At 67.6% G+C, this 13,276-nt stretch overlaps 1 protein-coding gene across 1 annotated transcript in view; it reads left to right on the forward strand.

Annotated features, from left to right (window-relative positions):
* LOC138841589 (collagen alpha-3(IX) chain-like) overlaps positions 1-13,276 on the forward strand; it is an 18,604-nt gene continuing 5,328 nt past the window's right edge. Inside the window, exons 1-24 of the mRNA XM_070042377.1 lie at positions 1-66; positions 628-696; positions 1,576-1,611; positions 2,091-2,162; positions 2,686-2,739; positions 5,635-5,670; positions 5,944-5,967; positions 6,146-6,199; positions 6,397-6,450; positions 6,659-6,700; positions 7,380-7,436; positions 7,830-7,883; positions 8,631-8,684; positions 8,945-8,998; positions 9,178-9,231; positions 9,691-9,744; positions 10,053-10,106; positions 10,514-10,567; positions 10,691-10,744; positions 11,115-11,159; positions 11,236-11,289; positions 11,366-11,419; positions 11,829-11,882; positions 12,010-12,081. Of these exons, the coding sequence (XP_069898478.1) occupies positions 1-66; positions 628-696; positions 1,576-1,611; positions 2,091-2,162; positions 2,686-2,739; positions 5,635-5,670; positions 5,944-5,967; positions 6,146-6,199; positions 6,397-6,450; positions 6,659-6,700; positions 7,380-7,436; positions 7,830-7,883; positions 8,631-8,684; positions 8,945-8,998; positions 9,178-9,231; positions 9,691-9,744; positions 10,053-10,106; positions 10,514-10,567; positions 10,691-10,744; positions 11,115-11,159; positions 11,236-11,289; positions 11,366-11,419; positions 11,829-11,882; positions 12,010-12,081 (1,275 nt within the window). The remainder of the gene's footprint in view (positions 67-627; positions 697-1,575; positions 1,612-2,090; positions 2,163-2,685; positions 2,740-5,634; positions 5,671-5,943; positions 5,968-6,145; positions 6,200-6,396; positions 6,451-6,658; positions 6,701-7,379; positions 7,437-7,829; positions 7,884-8,630; positions 8,685-8,944; positions 8,999-9,177; positions 9,232-9,690; positions 9,745-10,052; positions 10,107-10,513; positions 10,568-10,690; positions 10,745-11,114; positions 11,160-11,235; positions 11,290-11,365; positions 11,420-11,828; positions 11,883-12,009; positions 12,082-13,276) is intronic.

A 13,276-nucleotide genomic window follows, 5' to 3' on the forward strand; every position in this document is an offset into this window, starting at 1 on the left:
ATGGCCCGAGCACCCACCCTGGTCCTGCTGCTGCTGGGGCGGCTCCTGGCGGCCACCACGGCCCAGGTGAGTGCGGCCCAGGTGAGCGCGGCCCCGGAGCGGGTCCCGTCTGGCAAAGGGCGGGCACACGGGGTCGGGACCAGGGACCTGCGTGGAGCCGTGCAGCCCAAGTGGCCAGAGCCGCCCTTGCCCCTTCCCACTACCTGGAACCAGCCCCGGCCAGGGCTGCCCACCGCCCTGGACTGTCCCTGCTCGTGTCCCCACTGCCCCGAGCCCCCGGGGACACTGGGAGCAGGCTCATCACGGTCCACCGGACGGGCGTGGGGATGAGCCAGGCTGCCCACCTGCCCCTGCCCCGCTGGGTCTGCCTGCCGCCGGCCCCGGACCTGGGAAGGGACGGACAATGCGGCTTTTGTTCCCAGATTCCCCGCAGGGCCGGGGACTCAGACCCTCCGGGCCCCAAGGACAAAGTGCTCGCTGGTGCCAGGCACCCACACAGGAGGCGTGGAGGCAGGCCCGGCTGGCAGCGCTGGGTGGGAGGTGGGATGCTCTTTTGGAGTGAAGGAGGACGTACCTGGGGGTCTTCCTGAGGGGGTGGGCCCTCCTAATGGCTTCTCTTCATTTTAGAAAATGGGACCTCGAGGCCCCCCTGGCCCCCAAGGGCCCCCTGGGAAGCCCGGCAGGGACGGTATCGACGTGAGTTCCCAAGGAGGCGGGGGAGGGGATGAGCAGGGTCCCCATCCCATGTCCTTGATCCCACGGGGGAGGGGGACAGGCCTGAGGTGGGGGAGCAGGGCGGGCTTGGTTAGACCTGGGTGAGTGTCCTCAGGACTGGGCCCAGCCCGGGAGGGTAGGGCCTGTGGAGAGCCCAGCCGGTGCCCCTGGCCCGGGGGTGTCTCCCCTGGCTCTCCACCACAGTTATGGCCCACACACTTTGGGGAGTCAAATGAAGTCTTTCAGCCTCTGCCTCCTGGAGAAGGGGCGTCTGTGGTGAAAATCCCCCCTCCCAGCCTCCTCCGGGAAGGCAGGGCTCTAAGGAGCAGATACTGGCTGTGGCCTGCCCAGAACCTAGCCTGGATGGCCCCGAGCCCTCACGCACTGCAGAGCTGCTTCTGGAGGAGGCGTGGTAGACCCCAGATCCGCAGGGGCGGATATCTGGGCCTCAGACTCTGAAGTCTGGGTTGCGGGGCTTGATCACTCTGGTTTGTGGGTCCCTTCCTGGAGACCCCTCCCCAGCCGTGGTGGACCAGGAGAGCACTTCACCCAGCCCAGCTCTCCACTTCTCTGATTTACTTATCTAGTTTTAATCTGGTGGCCCCCTTTCTAACACTCTTAGGCCAGTGGAGATGTGGGACTGTAGGATGTATTCCCCAGGGGTTGTCTTGGCCCTCAGATTGCTTCCCAAGTGCCCCGTGGGCTGGGGTGACCCTCTCACCCTGGTGCTGCGGGGTGGGGGAGAGGGCTGAGGTCCCGTGGTCTCTGACCTGTATCCAGGGAAGCCCCTTGCTCGACTTCCTTGGGTGACTTTCCAGGGATGGCCAGTTTAGGGCTCACACTGGTCACCGTCCATTGCAGGGAGAAGCTGGCCCTCCAGGCCTACCCGGGTCCCCGGTGAGTACCCTCGGCTGTGGGAGAGGGGGCCCTTCCGGTCTGGGGAGGAGGAGGGGCCTAGAGAACAGAAGTTCATTGACAGCCTTTCCCCCATCCAGGGCCTGTGTCTCCTGGGGGGGGGGGGCAGCGCCAGGACGGGCGGAGGGGAGCTTGCGGGGCTCGGCGGGGGCTGGCTGGAAGCTTTCTTTGGGCCTGTGCCCACACAGGCCAGGGAAGGGGGTCGCCACCGCCCTCCAGGCCCACTCAGCCTGCAGTGAGTTCCCTGGGGACTGGCTGGGCAGTGAGTTCCCTGGGGACTGGCTGGGCCGGGGAGCACCGACCTGGTAGAGGGGTGAGGGTGGACGGGGGGGTGGGGTGGGGGGGGGTCCTGCACCTCTGGAGCCGGCCTGTCTCCAGGGCCTCTCCATGTTCTCTTCCTGCTGGGGCTCAGGGCTGAAACGCCTCCCTCCCTCCCACCTCTGCCCCTTCCTTCTGCACAGGGGCCAAAGGGGACTCCAGGAAAACCAGGAAGACCAGGAGAGGCGGGCCTGCCCGGCCTGCCCGGCGTGGATGTGAGTGTGCCCCACCCAAGCCTGGCCCCAAGGGTCAGCTTCTAATTGCTGCTGTCCAGCTGGGCCTGGTCAGGCAGGAAACCAGTTCTGACAGAAGCTTCCAGTAGTCTTCAGCAGGGATGCTGGCCTCAGGCCCAGACATGTCACAGTCAGAAGTCCAGAGTTCTTGCTGATCAGAACTAGCACCTCCATCGGCCCCCGCTCGGCACTGGCCAGCCCCAGTGGCCTCCCAGCCCCAGGCTGCTGGCTCTGGTGGGTGGTCACAGGCTCCAGGCCCTGCTCTAGGACAGGTCTGAAAAGAGGGCTGCTGGCCGCTGAATCTGTTCCCACGGACTGCCCCCACCCCGTTGTGGAGATGGGGTGCACCAGGGAAAGGGGGCGACCAGACCCAGGGTCTTTGCCACCCTTCTGCATCGTTTGGTTAAGGAAGGGGCTGTGACTCACTTTTTGTTTTCCTGGCAAGGGGGATGTGATTGCAGATGATGGTTCCTTGAGCCCCCCCCCCCCGTCCCTCTCTCCCCAGGGTCTGACAGGGAGAGATGGACCCCCTGGACCCAAAGGTGCTCCTGGAGAGCGGGTAAGGGCCTGTGAGGTCCAGAAGTGAGGACCAGGCCAGGAGTGGCCAGCCGGAGGCGGGTGGCTGTGCACCAAGCCAGCAAGACCCAAGTCCTGTGCGAAGTGGCCAGGCCTTATGACACCACGCTGGCACATGCATGGGCTGCCGCTGCCCCTACAGTAGGCCGACGGGCAGACGGGCACAGGGTGCAGGTGGCCAGCCCCTGCGGGTGGCCAGCCCCTGCGGGTGGCCAGCCCCTGCGGGTGACCAGCCCCTGCGGGTGGTGCAGGCGGTCAGCCCTGCGGGGGCCCTTCAGCCCATCGCCTCGGCTGGGCAGCCATCCCAGGACCCAGATCCTGGCAGGTCACGTGGGTCAGCAGATATGGTTGGGGTTGGTGATCAACCCAGGTGCTCCCCTTCCTCCCCCTCCTCCCCCTCCTCCCCTTCCTCCCCTTCCTCCCCTTCCTCTCCTTCCTCCCCTTCCTCCCCCTTCCTCCCCTTCCTCCCCCTTCCTCCCCTTCCTCCCCCTCCCCTTCCTCTCCTTCCTCCCCTTCCTCCCCTTCCTCCCCTTCCTCCCCCTTCCTCCCCTTCCTCCCCTTCCTCCCCTTCCTCCCCCTCCCCTTCCTCTCCTTCCTCCCCTTCCTCCCCTTCCTCCCCTTCCTCCCCTTCCTCCCCCTCCCCTTCCTCCCCTTCCTCCCCCTCCCCTTCCTCTCCTTCCTCCCCTTCCTCCCCTTCCTCCCCTTCCTCCCCCTCCCCTTCCTCCCCTTCCTCCCCTTCCTCCCCCTCCCCCTCCTATTTCTCCCCTTCCACCTCCTCCTTCTCCATCTCTTCTCCCTCCCTCTTCCTCCTCTCCCACTCCCCCTCCTCCTCCCTCTTTTCCTCCTCCTCTCCTTCTTCCTCCTTCTCCCCCTTCCCCTTCCCTCACCCCTCCCCCTCCCCTTGCTCTCCCTCTCCTCCCCTCCCTCCCCTTCCTCCTCCCCCCTCCCCTTCCTCCTCCCCTGTGTACCTGTGCCACCAGGAGGGGGGGCCTGACAGACCCACCTCCCAGGTTGGCTTTCTCCTCTCTTGACTCAGGAGAGCAAGGCTGAGCCTCGAAGCTTCTCCAGCCTGAGGGGGGCGCTCTGGATGAGAGCATCAGACAGCAGGACAGCCAGGCATTGGGCCAAGGGCTGGGCCTGCCCTGGAAACTGGTCGTGTGGGCAAAGATCTGACTGAAAGCAACAGTAGGAGGCCACTGGTGGCTGGGCACCCCATCCTGCTGGGGAGAGGCCTGGTCCCGGGCGGGGGCGGGGGGGGGGTGCTGCCGGTATTGATCGGCCTATGCCCTCCCAGGCAGGGGCAGGAGAGACAGCCACAGGAGGCTGGACGGTCAGGCCGGCTGGGCGGACAGGGCCTGGCTGAGGATGATGCCCAGCAGCTCCGGCGCTGGTCTTAGGAGGCATCCCTAGAGGGGTCAGCTCTGGGGTCACTTCCGTGTGGCTCATGGGCTGGCCCTGGCATTGTGTCCTCCCGGTGGCTCTGCCTTCCCTAGACTGTGCAGAAGGAAGTTTTCCTGCCACCTCTTTCCTCAACAGGGTGGCAGCAGAGGGTCCTGCCGGGGTGCTGCCGGGGTGCTGCTGGGTTCTGGGGTGCCACTGGGGTGCCAGGGTGCTGCTGGGTTCTGGGGTGCCACCGGGGTGCTGGGGTGCTGCCGGGTGCCGGGGTGCTGAGGTGCTGCTGGGTGCTGGGGTGCTGGGGTGCTGCTGGGTTCTGGGGTGCTGGGGTGCTGCTGGGTTCTGGGGTGCCACCGGGGTGCTGGGGTGCTGCTGGGTGCCGGGGTGCCACCGGGGTGCTGGGGTGCTGCTGGGTTCTGGGGTGCCACCGGGGTGCTGGGGTGCTGCTGGGTTCTGGGGTGCCACCGGGGTGCTGGGGTGCTGCTGGGTGCCGGGGTGCTGGGGTGCTGCTGGGTGCCGGGGTGCTGGGGTGCTGCTGGGTGCCGGGGTGTTGGGGTGTGGGGAGCTGCTGGGGTGCTGCTGGGTTCTGGTGTGCTGGGGTGCTACCGGGTGCTGGGGTGTTGGGGTGTGGGGAGCTGCTGGGGTGCTGCCGGGTGCTGGGGTGTTGGGGTGTGGGGAGCTGCAGGGGTGCTGCCGGGTGCTGGGGTGTTGGGGTGCTGGGGTGCTGCTGGGTTCTGGGGTGCTGCTGGGTGCTGGGGTGCTGGGGTGCTGCTGGGTGCCGGGGTGCTGGGGTGCTGCTGGGTGCCGGGGTGCTGGGGTGCTGCCGGGTGCCGGGGTGCTGGGGTGCTGCCGGGTGCTAGGGTGTTGGGGTGTGGGGAGCTGCTGGGGTGCTGCTGGGTACCGGGGTGCTGGGGTGCCGGGGTGCTGGGGTGCTGCCGGGTGCCGGGGTGTTGGGGTGTGGGGAGCTGCTGGGGTGCTGCCGGGTGCCGGGGTGCTGTGGTGCTGCTGGGTGCCGGGGTGTTGGGGTGTGGGGAGCTGCTGGGGTGCTGCCGGGTGCTGGGGTGTTGGGGTGTGGGGAGCTGCTGGGTGCCGGGGTGCCGGGGTGCTGGGGTGCTGCTGGGTGCCGGGGTGTTGGGGTGTGGGGAGCTGCTGGGGTGCTGCCGGGTGCTGGGGTGTTGGGGTATGGGGAGCTGCTGGGGTGCTGCCGGGTGCTGGGGTGTTGGGGTGTGGGGAGCTGCTGGGGTGCTGCCGGGTGCCGGGGTGCTGGGGTGCCCAGGCACCGGAGGCCTACTGTGGCCCCGCCCCCTGTGAAGGGGCTTCTGTTCCTGGGGGCCCCCCAGGTGTGGGCCGGGCTGCCTCGTGGAGAGAGGGCTGTGGAGCGGGCTGCCCCACCTCCCACGTGTGGCCTCCAGAGGGAGGGGAGCAGGTTTGCAAATGGAATCAAAGGTCCCCACACACTCCTAACCCCCATTTTCTTCCTCAGGGCAGTCTGGGACCCCCAGGACCACCTGGGCTGGGGGTGAGTACCATCCTGCCTTCTGTCTTCTGCAGAGAACGTGCAGGGAGGGCAAGGCGAGGTGGTCTCTGGGAGCCCAGGGGGAGGGGGGAGGATACAGGCATGGTGAGTGGGCTCCGGGAGCCCCTGGGAGAAGAGCATGGCAAAGTGGCTGCAGGCCAGCCTTTGCTGCCTGTCGGGACACCCAGCATCCGGCCGGGGCTGGCCCTTCTGTGGTGGGGCAGCCCTCACCCCCGGGGCCCCACCACGTGTCTGACTCTGTGCTTGGCATTGCAGGGCAAAGGCCTTCCAGGACCCCCCGTGAGTACTCACTCCCCCAAGCCCCCTGCAGGCGAGCTCCGCAGCTGCCCCACGCCCAGAGCCCGCCCGGCTGGGGTGACCCAGAGCATGGGGGCGTCCAGGACCCCGCCCGGTCCTCACAGAGCGCCCGCCCGCCCACAGTCCCCCGCCCACACCTCTCACTTCTCTCCTCCTCCAGGGAGAGGCCGGCGTGAGCGGCCTTCCCGGTGGGATTGGCCTGCGAGGCCCCCCGGTGAGTGCCGCCCCACCCCAGAGCCCTGTCTGTGCTCCCCCAGCCTCATGATCCCGCCCTCCTCTTCCTTCTGCCCCTCCCCCAGCCCCTTCCTGCTTCCCGTGGGGCGTGGGCCGATGCCCCCGCAGTGGGACAGCAGACTCTCTGAAGGGCTGGGAGAAGGGGCCGCTCCCACTGAGTCATGACCCCTCCCCCAGGGACCGTCTGGACCCCCAGGCCTGCCCGGACCCCCAGGCCCTCCCGGCCCTCCCGTAAGTACGGAGCAGAGGTCTGGACGTGTACCAGGCACAAACCTCACCCCCCCGCCCATCCCGGAGGTGACTACCCCACCCTTACCCAAGGACAGCATCGCCATGTGACTCCCAGCACCGGACACCTGGGAACCGTGTCTGAGGCCCCAAGTATTGTGCCTGGCCTGGGGTGGGTGCAGGTGGCCGTCAGCTGTCTCTTGTGTTCCAGGGCCACCCTGGGGTCCTCCCGGAAGGCGCCGGTGACTTGCAGGTGGGCACTTGTGAGGAACCAGCCGGGCTGTCTTGGGGGGGGCCTGGTGGGGGCCGCTGCCTGCAGGAGCAACAGCATCCCTGGCCCGGCCTCGCAGGCAGCCCTCCACTGCCCACCCTGTCCTGTGGCCATCTGACCTGCACTGTCACCACAGAGCCGCTAGCCCCACAGGCCGCGCCCCCCCCCACACAGCAGGTGGACGCTCAGCCCTGGGCAAGGCAGGCAGGCCGTCCCTCACACATGCTCCCACTGGAGTAGAGGAGTCACTTTTATCTTGGCTACTCCTATTAAATGAACGAGAAGAAAGACAAACAGAAGGAAAGAAAGAAGGGAGGGAGGGAGGAACTTGGGGCCTGGGCCTTTTCCCTTCCTTCCCAGGGGCTCAGTGTCAGCACCTCGCTCCCACATAGTGGCTTGTGTGTTGCAGAGGAAGCAAGCACTCACCCACTTTGGTTCTCTCCCTGCTGGTGACTCCCGTGCCTCTCTCCCGGAGGGAGGGTATCGCTTCCTAGCACGGGCCAGTGGCACAGCTCTGTCCCTGGCCCAGCCTGCCGCCGCAGTGTGGGCGAGGTCCCGGAGGGCGGGAGTGTCTGGCTGCCGTCTGCCCCTGCAGCCCTCCCCTGTGGACAGACCCGCCGCAGGGCCTGCTGGGGGCCCTGACCACTCTGTTTCCTGACAGTGCCCTGCCATCTGCCCACCCGGCCCACCTGGGCCCCCAGGAATGCCGGGGTTCAAGGTAAGGAGGTGGCTGCCGGGTGACTTGGGCCCGCTAGCAGGAGACGGCCGGGTTCCCTCACACTGTGGGAGCTGGGGGCCCAGGTTTGGACGGGGAAAGCGAGGTGGGCCTCCGCTCTGGTCTGGTGACACACTCGACGCCCGGTGGCTGGCTGGGCCGGGCCAGAGGGTCAGGGGCAGCACAGAGACAGGCCACGTGCACCCGTCCTGCCCCACCACTGCCCCTCCTGGTCAGATGAGGGTCCTTGGTGAGTCACGGTGCCTCAGTTTCCCCGTCTGGACCCTGGCCTGGGTCCTGCCCGCTACAGTGCAGCAGGGACTACCGCAGGGCTCAGTGCTGGTCAGGGTGGGGCGCCAGGCCCTGGGAGGCCATGAGACCCACGTCTGCTTTCAGGGGCTGACAGGCTACAAAGGAGACCAGGGAGAAGTTGGCAAAGACGGAGAGAAGGTGAGACGCTGTCCACACCTGGGGTGCTGGCCCGGAGAGGCAGCAGGGGCCGAGGCCGAGCCTCACGGACTGCTGCCCCCACAGAGCTGGCCCGCCAGGGCCGCTGCTCTGGGCAGGCGCGCCGGACGCCCTCCGCCCCTCACACACAAGCTGCCCCCGGGGAGCCTGGGCACCCCAACAGACCTTCTCCTGGGGTTGGGGGTGGGTAACTGTGGAACACAAGTCCCCTCCCCTCCCCCGGTAGCATGGGGGGGAGGGCTGTGTGCATCTGGGCTGTCCTTGCATGGTAGGAGTGAGCAGGTTGCACATGCAGCCTGGGCTCTGGGTGGTGGGGCGGCGCGGGGAGGGGGGGAGGGCTGGGGGCATTTGGTGGTGCAGACAGGAATGAGGCTGCTGAGATCTATGTTGCCTTCAACTTTTGTGTGTGCTTTTAAAAATTTTCCTGGTTCTGGGGCTTGAACTTGGGGCCTCATACTTCCATTCAGCTTCCAGCCAAGACAGGTTCTCTACCGCTTGAGCCACGCCTCCACGTCCAGCTTTGGGCTGGTTAAGAGTCTCTCATGTTTATCTTCCCAGGCCGTGAGCGCGGCGCGGTCTGCACTGCATCTTTGGAGCTGTGGGCGGCGCGCTCCTTACTTAGCCTGGAGGAGCTCAGCCGCTGCAGGGGGGTGGGCTGTAGCGGGAGGGACCGGGGACAGCGGAAGGTGCTGGAAGCACATGTGGACCTGCTGAACACTTCTGTTTCAGGGTGACCCAGGGCCCCCCGGACCTGCTGGCATCCCAGGCACTGTGGGGCTACAGGTGAGGCCTGGGGGCGCGCAGCCCGCAGGATGGGGTGCCTCGGGCAGCTGCCCGGGCGGGCTGGCGCTCCCGGCCGGCGGCCAGGACTTGGGACGGAGTCGCCCTGGGTGGATCCCAAGGCGGGCACGCTGCCCCAGGGCCTCGGCTGAGCGCCGGCTCCCCTGGAAAGACACCTGGGCGCAGTGGGCCCGGAGGCAGGGCTCAGCGGGGCGCCGTGGGACAGGCAGACCGGCTCCTGCACCTCCTGCTTCTCCCCACAGGGACCCCGAGGATCGCGAGGACTGCCTGGGCCTCTTGGACCCCCTGGTGACCGGGTGAGTCCTGCAGCCCCTGGGCGGTGTGGCCAGGTGAGATGGGCCGAGGCGGTGGGGCACCGGGCTCATTTCCACCCCCGACTTCACATGGCTCAGCAACGGGCCGGCTCCTCTGGACTCTTCCCATAGCTTCTCGCGCTCTCCTGTGAAGGGCCTCAAATGCCTTCTCTCCTTTGCAGGGTCCCATTGGGTTCCGAGGGCCCCCCGGGGTCCCAGGAGCACCCGGGAAAGTGGTACGTGTGTGTGCAGCGTGGAGGGTGGGCCGTGGGCAGCCCTCGCCCCCATCCCGCACGGCCTCACAGTGATGACTGCCCCAGCCTCACGAGACGGCAGCTGCCCTGCCGCGGAGTGGGCTGCCCAGCACGGGGCTCAGGGCACGGGGGGGGGGGGCTGGCCTGTGGGACGTGGGGTGGCGCGGGCTCCCGTGGCATGCTGGGGCCCAGCACAGCAGCAGGGAGGCGTGCGGTGGTCACAGGAGAGCCGCCTCCCAGCCCGCTGGACAGGAACAGCAGTGCCTGCCCCTTGGACCTGGGTGAGCACCACTGCAACAGCATGGCTGACCACGGGAGGCCGCGCGGGCCTCTGCCCCGCCTGTTAGAGGCTGCGTCCATAGAGGCTGCGTCCGGCCTCTGTTCTGTTTGTCTGACATCCTCCGCGTTAACACTGTGGCTCTCTCCCCCTTGTAATCACAGGGTGACAGAGGTGAGCGAGGCCCAGAAGGTTTCCGTGGCCCCAAGGGTGACCTTGTAAGTGAGAAGTCATCTTGTGGGGTCCCTCTGGGGTTGGGAGTGGGGAACATGAGGGGTCTGCCAAGGAACTTTGGGGTTGCTGATGGGAGATACTTTCCTTGGGGTGCACGGGGGTGAGCTGTCAGACGCATGAAGGCCTGGAGGGGCCCCCAGTCCCCTCCTACCCCCGGTGTCTTCACATAGCCACGGGGGGCCCTCAGCTCCTGCAGCGTGGCCAGCGGGTCAGGCTCAGGCCGCGGCTGGTCAGGTTGGAGAGCAAGGCAGACGCCAGGTCCCAGCTGCTGCTCCTCTCGTGTGTCCCTTAGGGGAGACCTGGTCCCAAAGGACTCCCCGGCGTGGCCGGGCCGGGCGGAGAGCCGGTGAGTACTTGGCTACATCCGGGTCCCCCCCCCCCCCGTCTGTAGCCACCTGTCATAAAATGCTTCTCCCACCGCGGTCTCAGGCGCGTGGCCCACAGCCGGACGGAGGCCCCCCAGGCGGGTGGTCCGCACTGAGCGGGTTGCTTTTTGATACTCACATGCGCTGTAGGGCGGATCCCTCAAGCGGCTTGTGGTGCAGCAGCCGCAGACGAGGCAGCCTGGGGTTAGACTTCTCCACGCTGTGCGTGCCTGAGAAGGGAGGGGGCGAGGGGCACCGTGGGTACCTCACCAGCCTGCGGTGCCCGCTCCCCTTCCCCGTGTGGTCTCTGCCAACCTTGAGCGGGGGAGCAGCCCGGCTTGGGTTGTGAGGCAAAGGCTAAAGGTCCAGTGCTGTCCCTTGTCCCCAGGGCATGCCAGGCAAGGATGGCCGGGACGGCGTGCCAGGACTGGACGGCGGGAAGGTTGGTGCCCGGCAGGCCTGGGGCAGGGCGAGGCTGCCCCCAGTCTCCTCGGGCTCAGCGTGGGGCGAGGCCGGGCCCAGCCTCCTTGGGCTCAGCACGCGTGTTCTCTCTCACTGTCCTCAGGGAGAGGCCGGGCGCAATGGTGCCCCGGGAGAGAAGGGTCCCAACGGGTTGCCGGTGAGTGCCCAGACAAGTGAGGCAGAGCGCAGGGCAGGGGGGCTGACCGCTTCAGGACCAGCTGGTCCTGGGAGCGGTGCCCCAGGGCCCAGCCCGGCGCTGCCCTGATGCCCGGTGGGTGCCTGTGGGCGGGCTTTTGGTGCTCACGCCTGTGTGCTCGGGTCCATCGTGGGCGCACAGCGTGGCCTCCTCACGGGGCTGCCCAGGGCTTTCCCAGCTGCGCTGCCTCTCGGGCAAGGAAGCTGGGGCGCTCTCCCTGGGGGAAGCCCGCTCTGTGGGGGCGCCGGCCAGGCCCACCGCCGGGCGCACACGCCCCGTGGCGTGCCGTGACAGACTTGGCAGCTGTGGCCCTGACTCTGCCTCCTGACAGGGCCTTCCTGGACGAGCAGGCTCCAAAGGGGAGAAGGGAGAGCTGGTGAGTGGTGGCTCTCTCCCCAGCCCGGTCCTCCACAGAGGGGACGCCGCGCTCAGGGCTCTCCCCATTTCCGCAGGGCAGAGCTGGAGAGCTGGGTGAAGCTGGCCCTTCCGGAGAGCCAGGCGTCCCCGTGAGTGCCCACGGCCCCCCCACCCCCACCCCTGTCTGCACGAGAACCCTGCCCAATGCCCTTTCCCTCCCCACAGGGGGACATGGGCGTGCCCGGGCAGCGAGGCGAGGCTGGCCACAGGGGCTCCGCGGTGAGTGGACGGCCCGCGGGCGGCGGGCTCTGGGAGGTGTGTCGGTGCACCGGCGGGCTGAGCCCCTCCCCCAGGACAGGGGGCAGCCTGGGCCCCCTTGGGGTCTCAGACCACGGTGCCCACCGGCCAGCATGCCGGGGGAGGGGACGGCCAGCGGCTCCAGGGCCTGGCGCCGAGCCGGCCTGACCGAGGCGTGAGCCCGCGTGGGCCCCGGAGCCTCTCTGCCACCCCCAGGCCCCACAGCCCGGGAGCTCCCTGGCCTCGGTCCCCAGCAGCTTAGCCAGAGGGCTCAGGACCACCCTCCCCACGCCCCTGTGGAAGCAACACGGGTCTCCCCGGGCTGCAGACGCCGGAAGGCGCCAGGGCCCCCTCGAGCCCAGGCCCATCCGGTCACACCCCTTTCTTTCAGGGGGTCCTTGGCCCACAAGGCCCTCCGGGGGCCCCTGGCGTCCGCGGCTTCCAGGTGGGTAAAGTTGGGCCTGGGGTCGTGGTCAGCTCGCCCAGCCGGGGCAGTGAGCCCCTGGGGGGGTTCCAGAGGAAAGGGGTCCTGGCAGGGCTCCTGCGGGCACTGACCAGGACTGTGTCCGCAGGGCCGCAAGGGCAGCGTGGGCGATCCCGGCCTTCCCGGCCCCCAGGGCCTCCGCGGTGAGGTGGGTGACCGGGTAAGTGGCCTTCATGGCACGTGGGCCTCTGCCCTGTGCCCGACCCTGCCCTACCCGCCCGGCCGTCCAGTCCCACCCCAGCTTGCTCCTGCCGGCCCCGCCACCCCTCGCTCACGCTACCTGCCATCCCTGTGGACCAGAGGCGCTGGCGTCCGCTCGGCTCCGCTTCTAGACCCTGGCGGGGGCCTCCAGAGCCAACACCAGCCCTCCGACCAGTTGGGAGGAAGGGCAAGACCCGCTGTGCGTGAGCAGGGCTTGATTGGGCAGAGGGTCTCATGGCTGTAAGGCAAGCGGGGACACCCAGTGCTGGAAACCAGTGCTCTTCCCTGCCATCTTACGACCACCAATCACGTCGGCTCTGTGCCAGGGGCTGGTGACTCTCAACGCCACTCCTGGCCACTCAAGAGGCTGAGAGCTGAGGACTGAGCTCAAAGCCAGAGTGGTAGATACATGTGAGAGACTCATCACCAATTAACCGGCAAAAAGCTGGACATGGAAGTGTGGTTCAAGTGGTGGAGCCTTGAGCGGAAAAGCCTTGAGTGGAAAAGCTAAGGGAGAGTGTGAGGCCCTGAGTTCAGCAGAGGGAAAAACTAGTCAGCTTTCTGGGGGCCCAGGGGTCATGTGGCTGTCCGGGGCCGTCCCTGGGAGAGACCGGAGGCCTGGTCTGACCCTAGGCCACGTGCCGGGGAGGCTCCAGGCTTGGCTGCAGATGGGGGCGGGCGCAGTGGACAGCAGGCCCTTTATTAGCCTCCAGACAGGAAATTCCAGACTGGGGGACATACCAATAACCGCGGGCCTCCCAGCCAGCAGAGGAGGCCCAGGGCGGCAGGAGGTGCTGAGCGCAGCGCTGGCTCCTCGGCACGGGACATCATGGCTTTTCCCCTAAGGTCTGAGCGAAGTCTCACTTGAAAAGTAGACATTTTCCTTCTTCTTTTTCTTTGTGGGACTGGGGATCGAGCCCAGGGCCTGGCCATGCTACGCAAGTGTTCTGCCACTCAACTACATCCAGCCTCAGACAGACGGCTTTTAGGATTTAACAGTTCCCAGCTAGGTCCCCACGTGGGTCGCGGATGGGATGAGTAAAATGAGCCTTGAGCCGCTGCGTGAAACCGTTTGGGGCCTGTGTGTCAGGGAAACCCACGGCGCTCACACGCACACCTCCGTAAGGACGTCGGTGTGCACACAGGGACTGATG

This window comes from Dipodomys merriami, unplaced genomic scaffold, assembly GCF_024711535.1.
Source record: "Dipodomys merriami isolate MVZ:Mamm:240054 unplaced genomic scaffold, mDipMer1.0.p SCAF_322, whole genome shotgun sequence".
Taxonomy (NCBI): domain Eukaryota; kingdom Metazoa; phylum Chordata; class Mammalia; order Rodentia; family Heteromyidae; genus Dipodomys; species Dipodomys merriami.